Source organism: Natator depressus, chromosome 1 (genome assembly GCF_965152275.1).
Source record: "Natator depressus isolate rNatDep1 chromosome 1, rNatDep2.hap1, whole genome shotgun sequence".
Lineage (NCBI taxonomy): Eukaryota > Metazoa > Chordata > Testudines > Cheloniidae > Natator > Natator depressus.
This window is the reverse complement of record NC_134234.1, coordinates 305,630,100-305,654,277: the sequence shown is the minus strand read 5'-3', so window position 1 is coordinate 305,654,277 and position 24,178 is coordinate 305,630,100. Positions and strand designations below refer to the sequence as shown.

The following is a 24,178-nucleotide window of genomic DNA, read 5'->3' as shown; positions in this document are numbered from 1 at the left end:
CTTCAACATGGTTTACACATGGTCTTGAACTATTATTCAAGTGTGACGTTAATGTGTAATGCTGATTGTGCAGGAAGCTGTTGTGAGCGATGTGGGAGTGTGATTACTCCCTTTTATTTAGAAATTATACCTGTCTGAGAGGGAACAGTTTGATAGTATAGAATGGATACAACTGGCTTTTGAGTATTTGGAAATTCTAACTACTTCTGTTCTGTGATATAATTGTTTGTTTGTTCCTTTTAAAATCCAGTCACTTCTTTAGAAGGCTATCTATCCATCCTTCTTTTCAAACTGGAAAACGACAGGGGCACAATATCTTATATTTTAGAGAAGAAGAAAAAAGAGTCAGTTCTGATATTTTATCTTGCGTACAATCTGGTAATATTTTCTTCTTCCAATAAGCCAAATAGAGAGACATTTCTGTTATAATTGTAATTCATTCCTAGCTGTTCTTTTCATCATTAAATGCCAGAAGTCCATCTGCCCAGATATTGGGGCTCTTGTTATCTCAGACATGTTGGCTAAATCTTGCTGTCTTTATGACCTGCCACAGAAATCCTTAGAAATTTTGACTGAGTAAGGGCTGCAAGATTTGGTCCTGTATATCTTAGCTATAAGACTTTCATGAAAGAATTCATTTTTGAACCATGGACCTTACAGTTTGTTTTCAGTAAAAATGGGTTGGAAAGATTCTAAACGTGAAATACTTTGTCCTTTCCTGTTTTTAATTTACAGACAACACAAAATTACTTGACATGGTTAAGTCCAAACTGTGAGGAGTTACAAAGAGGTCTCACTAAACTTAGGTGACTGGGTAACAAAATGGCAGGTGAAATTCTGAGCTAATAACTGCAAAGTAATCCACATTTGAAAAAATAATCCCAGCTATACAAAATGTTGGGGTCTAAATTAGTTGTTACCACTCAGGAAAGATATTGGAGTCATCATGGATAGTCCTCTGAAATTGTCTGCTCAGTGAGCTGCGGCAGCAAAAAAAGCTAACAGAATGTTAGGAACTATTAGGAAAGGGATCGATAATAAAACAGAAAATATTATAGTGCCACTATATAAATCCATGGTATGCCCACATCTTGAATATTGAGGGCAGTTCTGGTTACCCAATTTTTAAAAAGATATATTACAATTGGAAAAGTTGTGGAGAAGAGCAACAAAATGATTAGTGGGATGAAACTGCTTTCATACATGGAAAGATTAAAAAGACTGGGACTGTTCAGTTTAGAAATGAGACAATTAAGGGGGGATATGATAGAGATCTACAAAATCATGAATGGTATAGAGAAAGTGAATAGGGAAGTGTTACTTACCCCTTCCCATAACACAAGAAGTAGGGGTCACACAATGAAATTAATAGACAGCAGATTTAAAACAGAAAAAGTACTTCTTCACACAATGCATGATCAACCTGGAGAACTCTTTGCTGTGGGATATTGTGAAAGCCAAAAGTATAACTGGTTTCAGAAAAAAATTAGCTAAGTTCATGGATGATAGGTCCACCAATGGCTATTAGCCAAGATGGTCAGGGACAAAGTGCTTTGGGTGTCCCTATACCTCCATCTGCTAAAAACTGGTATTGGACGCCAGGGGATGGATCACTTGAAATTGCCCTGTTCTGTTACTCCCGCTGAAGTATCTGGCAGTGTCCACTGTCAGAAACAGGTCACTGATCTAGATGGCCATTCTTATATTCTTATGGTTAAAGTTAATATTTTACTACCAATGATCTCACCTACCAATTTCTAAATGTGGTGCTTGGACTTCCCTCTTCAGCCACCTAGGGATGAATTTGACACAGGATGAAGTATGTGATGTCTGTATGTCTAAAACGTCCTATATTGAGAAATAATTTGTAAGGCTCACTACCCTCTCTTCCTTAAGACCCACTTCCTCTATGATGCCTACAAGAAATCCATGAGCTCTTTTGACTTAGTTGTGTGGTAGTAGGGGATAGTTGGCCATCCTTACTGGGTGAGGAACTCTATCCTTGGAATTCTGAAAAAGATTTGAGCATTGTGGTGGATAATCAGCTGAACATGAACTCCCAGTGTGACACTTTGGCCAAAGGGCCTAGCACAATCTTTGGATGTACAAACAGGAGAATCTTGAGTAGGATTATGGAGGCTATGTTACCTCTGTGTTTGGCAATGGTGTGCCCACTGCTGGAATACTGTGTCTAAATCTGGAGTCCACAATTCAAGAAGGATGTTGATAAATTGGAGAGGGTTCTGAGAAGAACCATGAGAATGATTAAAGGATTGGAAAACATGCCTTATAATGAGAGACTTGAAGAGCTCAATCTATTTAACTTAACAAAGAGAAGACTAAGGGACGATTAGATCACAATCTATAGATATCTAGATGAGGAACAGAAATATGATAATAGAAGGCTTTACAGTCCAGCAGACAAAGGTATAATAAAATCCCGTGGCTGGAAGTTGAAGCTAGATAAATCCAAGCTAGAAACAAGACACAAATATTAACAGTGGGAGTAATTAACCATTGGAACAGTTTATGAGGGTTGTGGCAGGTTCTCTGTTACTACAAATGTTTAAATCAAGATTGGAAAAGATATGTTCCATTTCAAAAAGAAATGAATTCAGGGAAGTCCTATGGGCCTGTGTTAAGCAGGAGGTCAGACTAGATTATTGCAGTGGTCACTTTAGCTTTAAAATCTATGAACATTCAACCAAGCTATAAATATAAACTACTAGCTTTAGTTTTATATATATTGTTGTTGAGTTCTGTAGCTTTCTGTAGTCTCATCTCACCAACTCAGTCACATATCCTAAGCTCTATCTCAAAAATGTAAGAAAAAGAGGAAGGTTCTTATATGCTCTTCAAGTTTCTCCGTGAACTAGCAGTACCCACACCCTATCTCCTGGGTAGGAGAATTCTGCAAGGGCATGAGCCACACAGGAGGTGCAAATTTTTATGCATAGAGAGACATGGTGAGTAAGGTAATATCTTTTATTGGAGTAATTTCTTTTGGTGGAAGAGACAAGCTTTTGAGCCACGCAGAGCTCTTCTTCAGGTCTGGGAAAGGTACTCAGAGTATCGCAGCTAAAGGTGGAACAGATTGTTTAGAGCTGTGACCTCTGGGGGTCCGCAGACTGTATCTAAAGGGTCTGGGAAAAGGTCATTGTTACCATAGAACAGTGGTTTACAGCCTCTGGTCAGCAGATTCCTGGTGGTCCACAGACTACATCTAAGATTTCCAAAGGGGTCCGCACCTCCATTCCAAATTTGTTAGGGGTCCACAAATGAAAAAATGTTGAAAACCACTGGTTTAGAGTAAATAGTTGACATGTTCTAAGAGACCATTCAAAGTGAAGTGGCCAATTAATACCTTTGCAGTCATAGGACAAACAAAGGGAGAGGGGAGGGTTAGTGGGTTGCAGATTGTTATAATAAACCATCAATCCATTTCTGTATTAAGTCCATGGTTTTCAGTGACTAGCAAAGTTATGAATTAAAGCTACTAGGCTCATCCTTTGAAGGTTTTGTGCAGGTTTCCTTTGAGGATGAAGATTGAGAGGTCAAATATGTAGTGATTGCTTTGTGAAAAGTGTTTGCCCACAGGTGATATGGTGTTTTTGTGTTTTATTATTTTCTGTATGAGTTCATTCGAGAGCGTAGTGATTGTCTCATTTCACCCATGTAGCTGATATTGAGGCATGCAGTGCACTGGATGAAGTACGCTACCTGTTGTGATAGGCACGTGTAGGACCCCTGGATCTTGAAAGATGTGTTGAGGGGGTTTTGGTAGCAGTGGGGATATGTCTGCAGATTTTGCATCTGTTGTTCTGGCAGGATCTTGTGCCACTTTCAGTTGCTGTGTCCTTGTCTGTGGGGACCTTGCTTCTGATGATGAGCGGGTGAGGTTGCAGGCTTGTATGAGGGCCAGAAGAGGGGATTTTGGAAGTATTTCAGGATGGGGTCCCCATCGACTATGTGTTGTAGTTGTTTAATGATAGCCCCATATCGGTCCCAGTGTAGGGTGGTAGGTGACAACTATGGGTGTGTGGTCAGACTGTTTTTTTTCCCATAATGAAGCAGGTTCTCATGGGATATTTGGGTGGCCCATTCCATGATCTGACCTACTTCTCTGGTGGAGTGTCCTTGTTTGCTGAAGGCGGTTTTAAGTGTGTTAAGGTGTGTATCCTGGACAATCTCCTCGAAGCATGTTCTGTGGTATCTGAGTGTCTGGCTGTAGATAACAGATTTTTTTGTGTGACTGGGGTGGTTACTAGATTGGTGAAGGGAGGTGTGGTGGTCCTGTGGGTGTCTTGTATATAGTTATTTGTAGGATTTCATTGTTGAAGTTGATTGTGGTGTCCAGGAGGTTGATCCTGGTGTGGGAATGTTCTAGTTTGATGGGTGGGTAGTGGTTGTTGAAGTTGTGGTGGAAATCTGTGAGGGAGTTTAGGATGCCTGTCTAGAGGATGAAAATATCATTGATGTATCTCAGGTATAACATTGGTTTCATAGGGCATTAGTCCAGAAATTCTTCCTCAAGGTGGCCCTTGAAATCCTGGCCTCATAGATTTTATACATAAAAATGTGACAGTGCACTACAACAAAAGAAAGTGGGCGCACACTTTATAATCATAGAGCCCAGTGAGTGTTGATTTTGTAGATTTATTTTTAAATCTTTTTTCCTAGGAACTTTTACAATTTGAAAATATTTTAGGTTAAATGTATAATTTTGCTTTACCATTATACTGTAAGAAGGATTTTTTATTAGCAGTACAGTATATTGTTGGGCTTGGGAGTATGATTGCATCAGTTAAATATCCAGTAAAACATAAGGGAAATAGAGTAACTAAAGAATTTATAGCAGGAGGTAACACCTGTGCCTCCCTAATTCCAGCCCAAACAATCTGCCACCTTGTTGTGAGACAGCAAAGAGAATCTGTAGTGACCCAGATGGGAGTATAGGGAAGGGGACTGTGGCTCAGGTTCAATCACAGTTTTCTGTGGTGGGGGATCATTACTATAATTAGTACCAGTGGCTATTGATGAGTCTGTCTGTAAATGGCAATATGTGATTCATGAAAAAATATGTGGAAAAATAGCAAATGTGAGCTCAAAATTACATGCCAGATGGGTACAGTTGTGAGTGTGTTGTTCATATCCAAGTGAATACACAGCATTACTCTAGCTTAGAATGGTGAGGGAGGGTTTAACATACATTTAAAAGGGTAGCAGTGAACAAAAATAAGATATTTTTTCTTTCCTCCTTATTGTAAGCCCTTTTTAGCAGGGACTTGTCTCTTATTTGTTCTACTAAGCACCTTGCACACTTTTGACTGCTGCAAAAATAATTAACACTAACAACAATAACGTTGTGGCAGGAGCACTGATTCCTGATGAGACAAAAACTGATGCAACTAAAACAATGTTTTTGGAATATACATGAAAACCAAACACCTTCACTTCTTTAGCTGAGCAGATCAAGTTACCCAATTGTCCATCAGTGATATTTCAATAATCATACGTCGGCAGCCTTCATAGTTTATAGATTGTAATAGTCTTAATTAACTTTTATATGTTTTTTATTATTTGGATTTATATAAACTATTATAGCGCCCACAGTTTCAAATCAGGAACAGGGTCAAGTTTTGCTGAGCATTGTATAATACATAGGAAGACTTGGTCACCAACCCAAAAATCTTAAAATCTCATGGAAGACAAAACTCACTGGATGAGTGTAACAGACAGTAGGAAGGAAGGGTATGCAAGGAATGGGAGGTTAACATTGTTAATGTTACATAGGCTAACAGTTTGCACAACTTTAGGATTTTGAATCATGTATGTTATTCTTAAAACTATTTTAAATATTCCCTAGGAAACTATAACCCTCAAGCTCCCTTTATGATGTAGCTCTGTACCTGCCTGCTGATTATCCACTCTCTCCTATTAGGTTTTATATATACAGTACCTACAAAACTATTTTCACAACTCCCTCAGACCATGGGCGCCCTCCATCCCTAGGGCTGTCTAATCGCGCAAACCCAAAAACCCTTGCCCCACCCCTTCCCCGAGGCCATGCCCCATCCCGCCCCTTCTCTGAGGCCCCACCCCCCACTCATTCCGTCTGCCCTCCCTCCGTTGCTCGCTCTCCTCCATCCTCACTCACTTTCACCAAGCTGGGGTAGGGGGTGCGGTGTGGGAGAGGGTGTGGGCTGTGGGAGGGAGTTTGGGTGCAGGAGGGGATGCAGGGTGCGGGCTCTGGGAGGGAGTTTTGGTGCAGGAGCAGGTGTGGGGTCAGGCTCTGGGAAGGAGTTTGGATGCAGGGTGCAGGCTCTGGGCTGGAGCAGGAGGTTGGGGTACAGGAGGGCATGCGGGGTGCAAGCTCTGGGAGGGAGTTTGGGTGCAGGAGGGAGTGTGGGGTAGGGCTCTGGAAGGGAATTTGGGTGCGGGCTCTAGGCTGGGGCAGGGGGTTGGAGTGCAGGGTGTGGGCTCTGGGAGGGAGTTTGGATGCAGGAGGGGGTGCGGGTTCTGGGCTGGGGCTGGGGTTTGGGGTGTGGGAGGGGGTGAGGAGGTCGGCACTTACCTCAGGTGGCTCCCGAAAGCGACCGGCACATCCCTCTGGCAGCGGCTCCTAGGTTCGGGGACAGGGGGTCTCCATGCGTCGCTGCCCACAGGTACCGCCCCCGCAGCTCCCATTTGCCACAGTTCCCAGCCAGTGGGAGCTGCGGAGTCGACACTCAGGGCGGGGGCAGCACTTGGAAACCACCTGCCTCCCAGGGGCCACAGGGACAATGCCAGGCGCTTCTGGGAGCGGTGCTGAGGAGTAAGGGAGTAAGCGGGTAAGGGAGCCTGCCTTAGCTCTGCTGCCGTGCTGGCCTTTTAACGCCCCAAAATCTCCTGGTTTGGCTGAAGTAGCCCCCGGGAGATAGAGCATGATTTCAGGAGACTCCCAGCGAAACTGGGAGGGTTGGCAACCCTATCCACCTCTAATTACCAAACAGGTAATTGTCTGTTTGGGCCCTCAAGGTTTCCCAAGGTCAGAAAGTCCACGGATCAATTACAAAATATATTCTTTCTGTAACTGTGGTCCTGGACCATGAAGGTACTGCCAAGGTGTGCTCATTTCCACCTGGCAGTCAAGCTTTGAACGCTGTACTCCACCTCCTAGAGTCTGGAACTGCTGAGAAGATATGGGATACTGTTGGAGCCATATGTCTCCCAAATCTTCCCTCTCTAATAGAGGTGGGGGTAGTGAAAAATTGTCTTTTCCCTTCCCCCTGCCTTCTGGTGGGGAATGCTTCACCTTATGGGCTGGGTTTCCTTTTAAAAATTGGTATACCTTGGTGAAATTGTTTTACAGCTCATTTTCAGGTTTGTAATAAACAAACAAAAATGTATAGTAGCTTTGCATTTTGTTATGAATAAACTTTAACATGCAAGCTAATTAAGCATGTGTATGAGACCCTGATATTTGGTTCTGTGGAAATTATGAGCTGCCGAGAACTCTAGTTACAGACAAGGTTCAGAGTAACAGCCATGTTAGTCTGTATTCGCAAAAAGAAAAGGAGTATTTGTGGCACCTTAGAGACTAACCAATTTATTTGAGCATAAGCTTTCGTGAGCTACAGCTCACTTCATCGGATGCATACTGTGGAAAAGTTACAGACAAGAAATTTACATTTCTTCCTACATAACAGTGCTTAATTTGTGCCAGAGCTTGTCCTGGCTGAGCCCCAGCACCTCTAGGCTTGGCAGTTCATAGACCTGGCACTTCTGGGCTTGCTGCATGAGTTGTTAATGTAAAAAACTTGCTTGAGCCCTGGCACATCTTTCACTACAAATTAAGCACTACAACCTAATATTGCTATTTAAGAAGATAGATCAGTTCTATTTTTATCTGCAAATATCTTTTCTCTAACTTCAGACTTCACATTTTTGACAGTTATTTTCTGAATTATCAGAGGAAACTTCCTTTAGCCCAATTACTTGAAAATGTATTTCACCACTTTTCCAGCTTTTGTTTATGATGAAACAACAAAATGTATATTTTCATAGATTTGTAGATTCCAAGTCCAGAAGGGACCATTGTGATCATCTAACCTACCACAGGCCTTAGAAGTTCCACAAAATAATTCCTCAAACATATCTTTTAGAACAAAATCTAGTCTGGATTTAAAAGTAGTCAGTGGTGTAGAATCCACCACAACCCTTGGTAAATTGTTCCAGTTGTTCATTACTCTCAAAATTATGCCTTATTTCCCATCTGAATTTGTCTAGATTCAACTTCCAGTCATTGGATCTCAGCTATGTTAAAGAGCCTATTATTAAATATTTGTTCCCTATGCACGTTATTGTTCTGTTGTCCACAATGAGGGTTTTCCACCTTCCTGTTTAGCTTCTCGTGTGGCCACTGACAGAGATAGGTAGCAGACTAAATGGACCATTGATGTAATCCGATGAGGCACTTCCTGTGTCCCCATGTTTTCTGAAAGATTTACTATGATTTTATTCTCTTTGTTTTAGGATTTGAAAAAGTTTAGGTTTTATATATTTAAACAAAATATAAAACTTAGCGTTGATTTTGAGAAATGTCCCTTTAGAAAAATGTAAGTAAAGCCAACAGACTATGTTGCACAGTCCTTAGGAGACCACCTTATGATGCAAAATGGTGCAGAAGGTATTAGGAGTGAGCCTAGTACCAAGTAATTCACGATGTCTTCACAGATGTACAGTAACTGCAGGAAAAAACTGGAATATAAACATTGTCACGATTAGTTAATTACTAACTACCTTTATGATGCAAGTCATTGGTGTGATATTGTTATTTAAAGCTGCTAGTCTGAGAAGACCGATATGGATACAGAACAAACTGGATCAGCTGGTAAGAACAACATGTGTTTTAGCGTATAGCCAAATGCAGGAACATTCAGCTGGGAACAAAGATTGTAGGTCACATTTGCAAGATGGGGGTCCGTATCTTGGGATTTGGTGATGCTGAAAAGGACTTCAGGGTCATGGTAGATAACCAATTGAACGTGAGGTCCCAGTGCAATGGTGTAGCTAAGAGAGCAAATATGATCCTTGGGTGTATAAGCAAGTGAATATCAAGTAGAAGTAGAGAGGTGGTATTGTCTCTGAATATGGCATTAGTAGACCATCACTGTTATGTTGTCCCAGTTCTGGTGTCAACACTTCAGAAAGGATGTTGAAAAATTAGAGGGGGTTCAGAAAAGAGCTGCAAGGATGATTTGCAGTCTGAAAAAACATGCCTTTTAGTTGAGAGACTTAAGTACAAAATATATTTAGTTTATCCAGGAGAAAGTTAAATGACTTGATCCTGGTCTACAACTACCTGCATGGGGAAGAGTTCTTCTTATAGTGGATCTAGGCAGAAAAAGGCACAACAAGATCTAACAGTTGGAAACGGAAGCTAAATAAATTCAGACTAGAAATAAAATGTAATTTTTTAGTCGTGAGGGTAATTAACTGTTGGAACAACTTACTTTGGGATGTGGTAGATTCTCTATCACCTGTAGTCTTTGTAAATCAAGGCTCATTATTTTTCTAAATGATATGCATTAGCTCAGACAAAAATTATGGACTTTCTGCATACCTGGGTAAGGTTCTATGGCCTGTGTCGTTCAGGAGGTCAGACTAGCTCATCATAATGGTCCCGTATGGCCTTAAAATCTGTGAATCTGTGTGAAAGAAAATTTTAACCATTTTGGCCAGATTCTGCCACCCTTACTCATGTTGAGCTGTACCTTACTCCTAGGGTAGTCCCATCTAAATTGATGGACCAAGCTTGAGGAGTGAGGTTGCTGTTCAGTGTGAGTAAAAGAATCTGGCTCTTAGCCAGTATTTGCTGCTTATTTTAATATTTATAGATGTATCGGACTAAATTAAATAGATATTTTAAGTAACAGATAATATACAAAATCTGCATACAGAATCTCATATATGTACATATGCACTTTATAATTTAATTTATCCTTAGTTCATTTATGTGAAAAATTAAACAGAAGAAGGGTTGGTCTTGTGGTTAAGGTATTTGACTGGAACTCAGGATATTTAGGTTTTGTTCCTGCCTCACCATAGACTGCATTTGTGACACTGGATAAGTCACTTAATCTTTTTGAGCCTAGTTCCCCATCTGTAAAATTGGATCATACTCCACTTGTCTGTCTTGTTCATTTAGATTGTAACCTCTGCGGGCAGGGACTGTTCACTTAACATGTGCATGTACCCCACCACAATGGGGCCAATCTTTTTGGGGGCCCTGACAGCTACTGTAAAACAACAAATAATAATTAAAACAATGCAGTACATTTTCAAAGCAGTGTACAGGAATTTAGCTACCCAGATTCCATTATTATTATACTTTACATCATAGCTTTCTTTCCCCAGCCCCATGTGAAACTTGGGTTCTCTTCTTCCCTATACTATAGACTATAGGTAGCTCTTAGCTCTACTGATTAGGAGTGACCAGACTGCACACTCATTTATCTCCACTGGTTGATTGTGTGCCTTTCCCTCTGTCAGCAGTTTCTTTTCCACAAGGTAGTCTGCTTCTATTCTTCTGGCAACTGATCCTCTTGAGAGGATGATTTATGGCACTTTCTCACCCCTCAGTTTGAGCATTTAAAAGATGTGAAGTAGCATTTCTTCTGCTTTCTGTATATGTGTCTTGTTGTTTGTGTTGTATAACACCAGTCAATTGTCTGCTGGTATGTAAACCTATGAAATGCAATGTAACAAACCAAAACTCCTGTTCTTATTCAGGTAAGCCAGTACACATTTGCAATGTGCAGTTACAGAGAAAAGAAATCTGAGCCTCAGGAATTAATGCAGCTTGAAGGATACACTGTGGATTATACAGCTCCTCACACAGGTACTCTGCATGCTATTACAAAAGTCTTACAGAGTATGTACAATAGCAGATTCATTTTACTTTCTTATTATCTTTCATGTTTCTGTCAGTCAACAGGATAACGTTGATTTTCTGCCAGTGGCTGAAGGTTTTACAGTTACTACTCTGGGATTTTCAAGTGAAAAAATCATGCTTTAGAAAGAAGGAAGTTTGTTGAAAGAAAGAAAATCAAAAAGTTCAAACTAAGGTGTCCAAAAGGTCATGGAGCCATTTGCACTAAAACAAAAACACACCTCTCAGGGAAACACAGTAAACCAATATCTTCCCCTTTCTTTTTATATTGTTAGTATTGATAGTAAAGATTGACAGACAAAGAGAACTCAGTAGGACTCTACTGAATGAAATCTGTTAATCTAAACCCACAGACTTCAACATTGGAAGAGTTGGCATGGTCTAGTAAATTTACACCAGAATCAGAAGCCAGGAACTCATAGGTTATAATCCTGATTGAGCAAGTCAGTTAGCATCTCTGCCTCAATTTCTGGACATGAAAATAGGAATGATCAAAATTACCTACACACCAGGGATGTTGAGAGGCTTGATTAGTTTGTTTGTGCAGTGGTTTGTAGATGAAAAGTGATATATGAGTGCTAAGTATTATTATTTATTATTTATTAGTCTCTCTCATTCTTGACTCCAGTGGGGAACAGATTAGGATTTGGGTTAATCTTTGCATGGCCTGTATATATTATGTCTACATACTACCATTTAATGGCTGTGCTACAAGTTTTCTCATGCTTCTTGAGCACAAATACCTATTTAATTCATTTGATGATCTTAAAAATATTGGCATCCAGTTAGTTAACATACTAAATATGTATTTAATAGTCACATTAAAAATCACTGGTGCCATTGTGCACTAATAATTTATTTTGCAATCTATTTTTGCAGGTCTTCAGGGTGGTCAAATGTTTTTCAATGCTGTTAAAGAAGGAGATACGGTAATATTCGCCAGTGATGATGACCAGGATAGAATACTATGGGTTCAAGCAATGTACAGAGCAACAGGCCAGTCATATAAACCCATTCCTGCAAGTCAAGCACAGAAGATGAATCCAAAAGGAGGAAATGTCCACATGGAATTATCACAGCTGTGTAAGGTTTTGGGGTTTTTTGGTTCGCTTTTGGTTTTTAATAAGTGAAGCATGGAGTGGCTCCCTCAGGGAAGATTAAGCAGGAGTGATTCACAAGGAGGATGTTTCCTGATAGTTTGTTCTTAGCTGAAAGCACTTTAACCCAGAGTATCATTAGCACCCAGAGAATGTCTGATTTGGAGGTCGTTGTTGCTATTGTAAATTATGAAAATATAACAATTAACTGTATACGGGTTAAAGTTGAACCACATATTGCCATGGAGATAGCATCTGGTGTAGAATATGGTTTTCTAAGTGTGAACCATTACAGTGATCAATAGGAAAGCATTATTTTACCCTCATCAATCCATTAGCTTTATAATCTGCTTTTGTGTGCACCCAAATATATTATACAAATATGTTAATACAAACATAAGATAGAGAGGTGGATGGCCTAGATGGGCTGCAAGACTTCCATACATCCCCAGAGGTTACTAAATTATGTGTTAAATCTTCAAAGCATTCAGAAAAGGCATGAAGGGGCTAGAAAGCACCAGAATATTTTAACATAGGCAAAACAACTTATTTTTCCCTAGCCTCATTCTTGGAAATGGCTGAACCATTTCGGCTGAAGTTTTCCCCCAAAAAATACCAACCTGAGGCAGAAACCCGGCATATGCAATTTCAGCCCAAAGAGTTAAAGTTGTACAGAATTATAAGCAACTGGAATCAAAATCTTATAGTGGCAAGTGTTGAGCAACCTTAATATAGGCGATGCTACCAGTCTCTCATATAATCACACTCCCGCTGATGCAGCCCAAGTCATGCTGACTCTGCTGTCATATTCTGTTCGAAGTCACTGTGGGTTGAAGGGAAAAGCTAATTTCAAAGAAACGACACGTGCTTTTACTGATTAATGCCTTGACTTAGCAAAGCACTTAAACATGTACTTTAGTCCATTCTGCTTGAGCAAACACTGAAACACATGCTTAACAGTAAGCACATGCTGAATTTCCGTTGACTTCATATTAATAGCTGGGAGAAATCAGGAGTTATGGTTTTACTTTACTTCTACTTTTGCAAAGCCTATCCATAAGTAAGGTTGCTTCAAGTTAGGCACGTGCATAAGTGCTTTGCTGAATCTGGGTCTACTTCTTAAATTTAAAGATGGCTTTTCTCGAAACATATTACTTTAAAAAAAACTGGATATGAGCAGCTTTGAATAAATACCCACATATCTTTAGACCATAAAAGTTTAAAGCAATCTATTAGCAGACTTTTAAAATATTGGTATGTCTCATACTCTTTAACAGTTGCCCTATATCTACCGAAAGTCTTCTGTAATCTAGGGTTCCTTGATACTGTAATTCATCATTCTGATACCAGGTTTTATCAATATATACACAAATATTTTGTATAATAAAGGTGAACTGGGAAATATTTTGTTGGACATTTAAAACTCTTTTTTAGAATATAAAGGGGAGGATTTAATTCTTATTTATTTTAAAAAATAAAACTTTACCTATTACTATATTTGAATTTGGATCATTAAAAAATGCCATAGTGACCCATGATAGTGCTTCATTTTCAGTCACTCCTAGCTTATTTTTATTTGTGAACCAGCTTCTTTTTTCCAAATGTGCCAGAAACATTCACTGAAGACTAAGGGCCTGAATCAACTCCTGTTGAAATCAGTGAAGCCTTTTCATTGATTTTTAGTGAGAGTTAGACCAAGCCCTGTGGTCCATTAAATTAAACAATTAACCTGTTTATGGTTCCTGAACAGAAAAGGGCACGTTAATTTCACATGTACCTAATCCAGAGATGACGCAGATAGTATTGCTAGGCGGGGGGGAGGTCAAATATGAACTGAAAATAAGCAGGAGCAATTTCAGTCCTCTTTATGTTTTTTTCTCCATAAAGTCAAGGGAGTGAATAGAAGTTAAAAAGGAATTGCATTTTTTTTATATCATTATGGTGGTCATGGTGTCATTTTTTTACCTTGGTGGGCAAACCAGAAAGTCTCAAACTCATTGCTTCAAGGATCTGATGGAGCAAATTTTTATTCTAAATAATGCTAAAATGTAGTGCTAATCACATTTTTAAACCACAGGCATAAAATATTTATCCTTGTCTTTTAATCTTCCAAACAAGTTCTTATGTTTTTAATTATGCAGTTCAACTTTATTTTAGTGGGGAAAAGATGAACAGTTACTAGAGTGTAAACACTGTAGAGTAAATGGGATATAGTATGTGACACAAACTATTTTTATTATTATTATTTCCTGCTCACCTGTAGCTGGCAAAGGTAAGTTTTTAACTCTTCTTTTCTTTTTTAAAATCTTGAGTGATATATTTAATGTTTGATATTAGTAACTTAAGGTTTTTTATTGACTTTTGAAGAAAAATATAAAATGCAAATATTGGTAGGAAATGGGCCTTAGGACTAAGTACCAATAAGTATGTATATCTGAAAACTTTGTTTTGGTTTTCCCAACTTATCCTGCATCTGGGTCTGCTATCACAGACTCCACTGATTTCAGTGGGACTTCATTCATGTTCAAGTGTCCATAATAATGCATCTGGATGTTAGGTCAAAGGCTTGTGTAACAACACACACGCCACTGATTTCAGATGAATCATCAAAAGAAATATATACTTTTTTAAAAATAAGGAAAAAGATCTTGTACCTGTAATTATGCAGAGAAGAATTAAGTCCCAAAAGCTTAAGCAAGCTGCTGCTGGGTACATGCTATGCACAAGAGACACAGCACAAAGGAACATTATGTATTCTTTTTTCTGTGACCTGCTGTAATGTTTTTTAAAAAAAGACTCAGTAAAGTAGATATTTATACAAGAAGCAATGCTTACTAAGAAATGCAGAAAAAATCTATGTATTACATTTACATGGATTGTGTCTGGGGAAATATTTCTATCGATTGTAGAACATTTTGGAAACAATATTCAAAATAATTTCACAACATAGTTTCATACTTGGAATCAAATGTAATCTTGTTGATGCCCAAGTGTATCTCTTCAAATTAATATTTTAAATAAGTTTAAACTATTTACCACTTATATTTAAGAAAGGACACTTCAAATTACTGTGTGTGAAATACAGTATAAGTTTGTGATTAATGGTAGGCCACTTGTATTCAGAAAACAAATGTTAATCTTTTTAAAAGGTGTTTAATCATACATGCTGTTGCTTCTTAAATGCTAAGAAATAATATGCCTCTGTTTCTGTAGATGATCATCTTATACCTTAAATCATCAATGTACTGTCACACTGTTTATTTGCTACATCCACCTTGGTGAAATCTGTCACATGGATTTGACTCTTGCTTTGACAATGCAAAGCCAAGTGATATGAATTAGTTTGTGCATCTTTTCAAGATATGATGCTGCAGATCCTTCAGCTTGAATTAAATAATTCTTCCATCTACAAATACAGCTGAAAGTTGGACTTGACATGGATCAATATGATCTGGGGCTAAATTTCTAAATGTGACTGATTATGTTAGCATCATGCCCACAGATCAATATTGAGTTTTATTATGAACCCGACTCTATAATTGGGTTTAATCAATAAACTTTTGTCTCCCTTCCTTTAGAAATTTTAGGTTTGTACCATGCAGTTATCAAAATTACATTTAGGATACATTTAGGATTCTAGTTTTCTAGTAACAAGCATAAAGAGACATATTTGAATTTAAAGGAACAAAGGCTGAGATCCTATTGTAAGGGAAAGTCAATTTTTAAGTTGATAGGACTGTTCACCCCAATATAGTCTATAGAATCTAGCAGAGCTAATGTGCTAATACATAACTAGTCCTTTTGGGCACTGTAAGGCTTTTTCTGTCCATACTTGGTAGATAATTCACATTGAGGACTTTGACAAAACATACCATTAATGAAAGCAATCATTAGAGCTTGTCTTTTGATAAACCCGCAGGGTTCAAAGGCGTTGAAAGATGCAATCTGTGAAGAACAATAAATTTGGGCCTTTGATTGAAGTGCCATTTGGAATGGCATGTTTTCTCTATGTATTTACACAAAAATACTGCTCCCTTTTTTCATTACTCTTTGCTTGGAGGTTGAAGGAGCTCTTTGCCATTACTACATTTAGGTTTGTCTCATTAAAAGCGGAGTACAAAAAGAAGGCTGGAAATGACCTAGCTCAACCCAATGTGTTCATTTCTGCTCCAGTTTGCCATTTGGGAAATGGGCTTCTAGCAATGGTGAATGTTTTCCGTGAGTGTTACTTTGATGTGCAGTGGACATACTCTTTCCTACATCGATAAATAAATGCATAAATTTTTATTGCAATGGAGGAAGGCTATTTATTTGGTAATCTTACTAAAATTAGCAAGAGGGCCTCTTGTAAACAAGAAACCCTAGAAATAAATTGTTTACCCTCAAGAGTATTTTATAATCTGTGATGTTTAAAAAGGTACAATAAAAGAATCATACTGTCAGAATTATTTTAAATATCCTGTATTGCATTTGCAAATAGGTTTTCTAAACTGGGGTTTTGGTCAAGCACTGGTTTAATTCTGGGCCTTAGCTGGATCATTTATGTTTGATTGGAACAGTACAAGGAAAAAAGAGCTGTTTGTGCTGTCAGTTGCAGGCAACTTAATTACCCATTGTTACAGTTAATCTGTGTGGTGCCCAAATTTTAAAAAAAAAAATTCAATAAAACTATTTGCTAGATCAATTTAAGACAAGATTCTATAATTGGAGTCACCTGCATGCACCCGTTGATGTAATTCAGCCCTCAGTTTTTAATGCTTTCAAGAATCTTCTTCATTTTATGAGAGCCATACGCCATTAATTAAAAGAATATACATATACATGAACTGTACTGTATGGTTTTTCCTGTCTCTGAACAGATGCAGATCGTGCTCAGAAACATGGGATGGATGAGTTTATTTCTGCTAATCCCTGCAAGTTTGACCATGCTTCCCTCTTTAGACTACTTCAGAGGCAGACCTTGGATCATAGATTGAATGATTCCTATTCTTGTTTGGTGAGTACAAAATGGAATAAAAGAAATGAAGAAGTGAGAAATAGTTGTTAACAAAGTGGCCTTTTCTTCCTAACTCATTCAATAACTGTGCTTGTAGTTGGGATAAAGGATTCCAATCGATTGGCTTCAAATTTGAAAATTATACACTTGAAGACTACTGCTGTGCCACTCAATAGAGAACAGAATAGACCCAAACTGACTCTGAACTGTAGTTTATCAGCTCCTCTAGGGAGGGCTGAATAAAACAGAAGGCTTTAATAAAAATGGAAACCTCTGTGGTAGGATTTACTAACACCTGTACAGGCATTTTAAGGTACAAATTCAGCTTGCCAGATGTCAGACATTATGTCATCTATCTTGTAATTCTCTCTTCTGTCATGGACTAGGAAAGTTAAAAAACCAAAGAATAGAATCAAAACCACAGGGGGAAAAGGCAATAGAATTACGGGGGTTTTAATCAGCTGAGCCAAAGTTCGCTCTATGAGCATAAATCCTGTATAAATTACATGAAATAATTGGTAGTTAGAAATATATTTTTAATTACTACAAGAAAACAGGAAAAATGTGATCCTCTGCCAAAATGAATGTTTTTCCCCCCAAATCTGGAGTATTATTAATAGAGAAAATTGGCGTGAGAAAGTGTTTGTCAATATTTACTCTTCACATTTCACTGTTTATTGTATAGTGCATTTTTTGAGGTGGCTTTTCCTGTTTTGTTTTGTGTAATTTTTTTAAAGCTATCCCTCTGATCCTGATTTAATTTAAAACAGTGACAGTCAGGAGTGACTACATGGAAGTTAGTGGAATTACACCGGTGTAAAAATGGTGTCATTAACATCAGAATCAGATCCCCTAACTTGTTAATGCCATATTTTTAACTTTGGGAGGTCTGGAGTTGTCATCAATTACTCTAGGCATCGAAGTTTGCTAGCACCTGCTCTTCAAAATTGTGAGCCCTTGCAAGTTAATACAACACTTTTTTTACTTTCATTTCCATTTAACTAACCAGTCAAGGTTGCCCAGATATAACAATGAACAGATTTCTATAGGTTATTTTGTACAATTTAAAAAATAACTTTTTTGATGGCACTTTCTTTCTTTTAAAACACTTTTAAAATTACGGTTTTCTTTGGTAGTGTACCAACTATGTACAGAAAAAGTTAAAGGACTAATTTTGTGTCTGTGAGTTGTGCACTGAATCAAATGAAAAGGCCTGAAGGTACATCTGTACAAAGTAATTGGCACTCAAGAGACAGTGGTTAGCTTTCTAACAGTGCATCAGGGTCAAAAATCTTTTTTATAATAATAATATGGTAAGACACTAAATATAGCCTTGGACTCAAGAACTTTTAAAAAGAGTTTATGAAGAATATGCAGTGCTATAGCAACCACAAAACAGGAGGATTTCTTATTGCTCTTTGTTATTTTAGCTTTTGTTAAACAGAATGTGCATGCAGAATGTTCTGTTTCCCTTGGAATATAAAAGAGAAATAAATCATTGTATTAACTCCCTCCCCTTTTTGTTTTAAAGAAATATTTTGAGGCTATTAACATGGGAACAGTTAATACAAACATAGCTATATTATATGTTTGGTGACTTTGCACTGAACATTTAAAATTTTATATACTGCAGATATTTTAAAAAATAAATACCTCTTTACATTTCAATAAATTAAAATATAATTATCCACACATATGACTACAAAAAAACCTAAACCTTAATTTTTAAGAATGGGAATTATACATAGTCTTTGATTAAACCTATTACCAGCCCTAAACATCTTTAATTTACCATTCTTGTAAACAGTAGGAAGCTTTTTTGCAATTATGCAATAAATAAAAACTGATTGCCATAAAATTATCTAGTTATCTAACAATATCTAGTGCATAGTTGTTTGCATAATTATATGTGTGCATATATACATATGTGTGTATGTGTGTGGACACATATTATGTAAAGATACACGTTTTGTGACAGATTTGTTAAAGGGATAATGGGAAGATGATCTTCATGTAAAGGCTTCAATCAATTAAATGACACTCCTATTTCTTATATGGCTACTTTCTGATGTAAATATTCAGCAGGTCTAGTGATGATGTACTGCTTTCTTTATTGATTAATTTATAATGTTGTTTGATTTACATGGATATATAAATATTATAAATCAAAAATCTTCACTAAAAGGTTCATTAAGATATGGGACTATATAATTAATACATTAATTTTGTTAACGTATAAGAAAAGTATCTTGTTGGTTAATAGTATCATTTTGATGAATTAGGGTATACTGAATCTATGGATACATTTAATCACCAGGATTCAATTAAACCTCTATTTCTCATTTCTTTGCCAGAATAATATGTTCTCTTTACTGAAAAATCTTTTTTATTGATACTTTAACATCAGATTTAGTAATATGAGTGTATAGCTGGACGTTATTTTAAAATGTTGAGGGGTTGGGGTTTTTTGGGTGCCATCACAAAACTAGGTTTCCTCTAAAAACATTAAGGGCCTGATCCAAAGCCCATTGAAGGCAATGGAAAGATCCCCATTGACTTGAATGGGATTTGGATCATGCTTTAAGAGCTTTATTCTGGACAACTCTGTGTGATAACTGTGAGGAGCTGTCAGACAATAATCCTAAATTAAAGATGAGAGTCAGACTGAGAACATAGGGCCAAATTTCTTTCTGCTGTAACCCCATTGTCTTCAGTAAAGTTACACCATGGATGAGTTGGAACTATAATGTGAATATTTTTTTCCAGGAGTCTTTCCTAAGATTTTTATTTCTATTTCATTTAAATTATAAATATCTAAGACCATTCAAGTATTCTGATTGTATAGAAAATAATTCAAAAGAGATGCTTTCAGATGCTATACTATAATAATTTAATGACATCCAAAACTTTTTTGAAGCATTGGTCACTTACACCAAAAGATTTTTTTTTCTTTTGTTTTTTTCAAATTGTCTTAATATTAAAGTTTAGTTTATACGTTCCTCAATGATCTCTTTTAATGATTAAAAAAGAAAAAAAGTGTCACTGTTAAAAGTTTTGCTATTTAAAAAGAAAAATATTATCTTACCACCACAGCCACAATCTTCTACCCCAATGTTTATATCTCTCTTTCTGTTGTATTTGGAGGTTTATTTTGACACCTTTCCCCAAATCATGAGATGAATCAAATGATTTTTTTTTCTGAATCAGGAATCACATTCTTTGCAGTCTGAATTTGCTCAAAGAATATACAGCTTTCCTTCCCTCAAAGACATTCCTCTCCCCGCCCCCCATCTTCCTCAGTCAGTGCAATTTTGGGCTGATCATCTCAAATCCATTTCCAAAAGGCTCTCAGTGTTCCAGTCCAAGTAATGTACCAGAATGTCTATTCATAATTAAAGGTCAAATCCTCCTCATCTTACTCACATGAGTAGTCCCATAAACTATCTAGTTGTATATCTTTTGAATAAAGACAACACTATATATGTTGAAATGGTTATGCACAAGCGTGTTATATAAGAAAGATGAACAAGCAGTCAAATTGTGGTTCATCTCTCTCAGATTAAGTATGCCGTCACAGAGAACTGGCCACCTGAAACTTGTATTTTAACCATCTTGCTAAAGGCACTATAACATTTGCTTCTAAAATTCTTTTTTAGTTTATCATTCATTACATTAATAAATCCCAGCTCTTTGAGGTGTTTGTTATTAAATGTATTTTATAATTTGTCAGACAGTGACATTTTTATATTCTGTACAGGATCATGGACATATCAGTGCATTTTTTTCTGAGCTGTGTGGTTCACAGTAGTACTAAGGCTGAAGAACTGCAAAGAGTTACCCCATGACAGTCGCAGTTCTCAAGACAGCTATTGTTAGAGCCCAGCTCCTCTGATATATTTCCTACGTTATTAGCATCAACTTGAGTAGTATGAAATGTTTATGTAATGCACACAAAAATGTTATTTGCTTTTGTTTCTCCTTCGCTGGGTTGATTTAAAAGCAGAGCGATGAAGAGAAAAATCCTGATTAATTAAAAGAATGTATTTTTCCCATTCTCTTCCAGGGTTGGTTTAGTCCAGGCCAAGTCTTCGTGTTAGATGAATACTGTGCTCGTTATGGTGTGAGAGGCTGTCACCGCCATCTCTGCTACCTTAATGAATTGATGGACCATTCAGAAAATGGTGCTGTCATTGACCCAACCTTGCTCCATTACAGCTTTGCATTCTGTGCTTCTCATGTTCATGGCAATAGGTAATTTAACATGCAAATACACAGTAAAACTAATGGCATTTGGCTGAATGGATAAAGGAAAAATATTTTACTTAGGTTATTGCACTCACCAGGTAGCAAAATTTTGTATTTGAAACAAGCAAATGAATCAGTTCATAAAAAGCTTCTTCGGTAGTTCTGGGTTTTTTATGGAGCTTATAGAAAACATCGTTTCCATTTTATTAAGCATGTTTTTCCATGCGTTGTGTCTGGGCCTTGAGTTTTTCTTCTGCATTCCCCATTTTGTGTTGCACTAGTGAGCTGATGTTTTGAATAAATAACCTGAGCTATCCTGGAACCCAGTAAACTCCAGTGCTCCTTCCACATCCTGTAACATGTCAACTTGTCTCTTTTGCTGAATTCTCCTTGTACCAGACACCGCAGGAAGACAGAGAAGACACTAGGAATGTGATTTAAGTAGGTGGTAGCTTCAGTAAGTAACATATCTGGCATTTCTCTGGCAGTAGCTTGTCCAGAGCAAGTCACCCTTCCTTTGTAATCTGTTCCACCTGGGTTGCCATCAACCCTCCACCCCATTAACGTGGTCCCAGCACTGTTGCTAGGACCCCACTCTCCTTCCCTCATACGACAGTTAAGCGGACGGGGAAGAGGGGATTGTATGCACAGTGTGCTGGACATTAGGAGCCACAACCACATTCCCCATCTTCTTTGGGAGATGCCTTCTCCTAATCCCCTTCCAATTCCAGTTGATCAGAAAACCAGACCCCCTACTGAACTGCACTGGGCTCCTGTCAAGTTGAAAGAACAATTAATTTTACAACCTGCCCAGTGGGTCCCTGGGCTGCTGAGAGACAGGTGAATGAACTCCACAATACGCAGGCCAATCTGGCAGTGAGAGAAAAAATTCCTTCCGAGACCTAAAAAAGCAATTAGCATGATGCCCGCAGCAAGGCCTCAAAACCCAGCTCTTCTCCAATCCCAAGAGAGGCAGCTTATCTTCCCACCAAAGGACGGCACCCCGGGCAGGAAGAAGGGCTTATAAGTCCTTCCCTTGGGTTCTCCAACCAATCAGCCATAGAGCCCCGCTCCTTTGCACCCCCTCATAGACTTATCTTTAAAGGGGCCAAGGATTTCTTCCCCGTCCCAGACAAAGCCTCCCAACCTCTGAGGCTGCATGGGGGGCACAGGTGAGGATCAAGAGGGTAGGGCATTTGTGCACCTGAGGGATATGGAAAGGGGGAACAGGGGAATCAAGGGAAAAGCAATTTCCTTGGCTGTAAGGTGCAATGGAAAAATTCTCACCAAGTATCTGAGATGCTCTCCGGGTATCTTAACTAGCATGCTGACAAGCTAGGTAGATTTTCTGGCTTTTACTTACTAACCTCTTCTTTGTCAAGCCATGTTTCTGTTGTCAACTCTTGAAGCATCTGGCAGCTCAAGTAAGTTTCTTGTAGAAGTCTGATTCTATGCAGTTTTCTCTCTAGATTTTTTTTTATTAGTTGTGACTCTGACAAGACAAATAGTGATAATTGCGCAAACTTATTTCAAGTTTTCAAAAGCGAGGGAGATATATTTCTTTTTATTTATTAACTTAAGTGAAGGACAACAGTGCATGCAGTATGTGGAAAAATCTCTGGGAGCACATCATTTTGCACAGTGGTAAGCACTCGGTATGTATGTATTCCTTCTGTACAAATGCATGCTGTCTGAATAGCATTATGAGTGTTTTAGATATAAAAGAATAGTGTTGAACAGAGCGGGTCTGACTAGTACTGAGACATTGTAAAAAGATTGAAAAAAGAAAGAAGAAGAAAAAGAAAAGTAAGTCAAGGACAGAAACAGAGACACTCACTGAGGATGACAGACACACATACACAGATAATACATCCACTCATTCATCTACAGCACCACTAGGAAAGTGCAGGAAGAGAGAAAAAGAATTTCACAGACAATACACGATAGGCCAAAGTTCTAGGCTGATCTATGTTGTTATACGTCTTAGTTTTATAAATCATGCTGAGGAGGAGAAATACCACAGAGCCAAGACAAAGAGTTTTCATGCCCCAATTAAATCGTTTAGAAATGATGGATAAGCAGTGAATTCAGAGATTTTTCTTTGGTTAGGAGGGCCTTAGACCTGCTACTAGCCTGACAAAGACCATCTAAGATATACTAGCTTTGGAGTGGGGGAAATATAGAAATACCAGTCATGACTATAGTCAGTATACAAAGTAATCCCTGTTTCTTTTAGATACTAGTTTATTTCAGAGTGGCAAGCAACCTTAGTGACATCAGTCAAATGATCAGATGAAGATGTCTCTTTTTCTTCATGTTTTCTAACTTATTGTATGGCACCATAGTGATATAGATGGAGATAGATAGATATAGCTAGATATTGTGTGTGTGTATTCACCCTCCTCTCACTTCAAAAAAAGAGGCAAAAACAGGAATCCTGGCTGAATTCTTTAACCTATATTTCTAAGAGACAATGACAGTATTCACGTAATAAAAATTTAACATTTTGCAACAACATGAAAGGATGTTGAAACAGAGTAAACCTTATGCAACAATTATATGCAAACACTAAAGAATATCATGAATGCGGTGGCCAAACTTTGAGATCAGCTACCATTTATACATACTTCAAGTATATCCATTTAATGCGCTACTTGGGAAACTTCAGCTTCAGAGCAAGATTTTCAACACTCTCACCCATTTAACTTGACTGGTATTAGATATTTCTCTGCATAATTATCGGATATCCGTTAATGGTAATACTGGATATATGTGTCTGTTATGGAAAATAACCTCTGAAAGGCTTGTTGACTCTCTTCTTGCTTTCTTTTACTTCTGTGTAAAACAAAAGGCCAAGAATGCATATTTAATATTTTTTAAATATGCATTGTGATTATAATAACTATT

At 37.9% G+C, this 24,178-nt stretch overlaps 1 protein-coding gene across 16 annotated transcripts in view; it reads left to right on the top strand.

The window, feature by feature from the left end:
• Positions 1 to 24,178, top strand: part of CADPS2 (calcium dependent secretion activator 2) — a 555,767-nt gene that overhangs the window by 377,142 nt on the left and 154,447 nt on the right. For all 16 annotated transcript variants that reach the window (XM_074942329.1, XM_074942327.1, XM_074942330.1 and 13 more), the window contains 4 exons: positions 10,774 to 10,882; positions 11,813 to 12,016; positions 16,890 to 17,026; positions 21,090 to 21,277. In XM_074942329.1, coding sequence (XP_074798430.1) covers positions 10,774 to 10,882; positions 11,813 to 12,016; positions 16,890 to 17,026; positions 21,090 to 21,277 — 638 coding nt within the window. The remainder of the gene's footprint in view (positions 1 to 10,773; positions 10,883 to 11,812; positions 12,017 to 16,889; positions 17,027 to 21,089; positions 21,278 to 24,178) is intronic.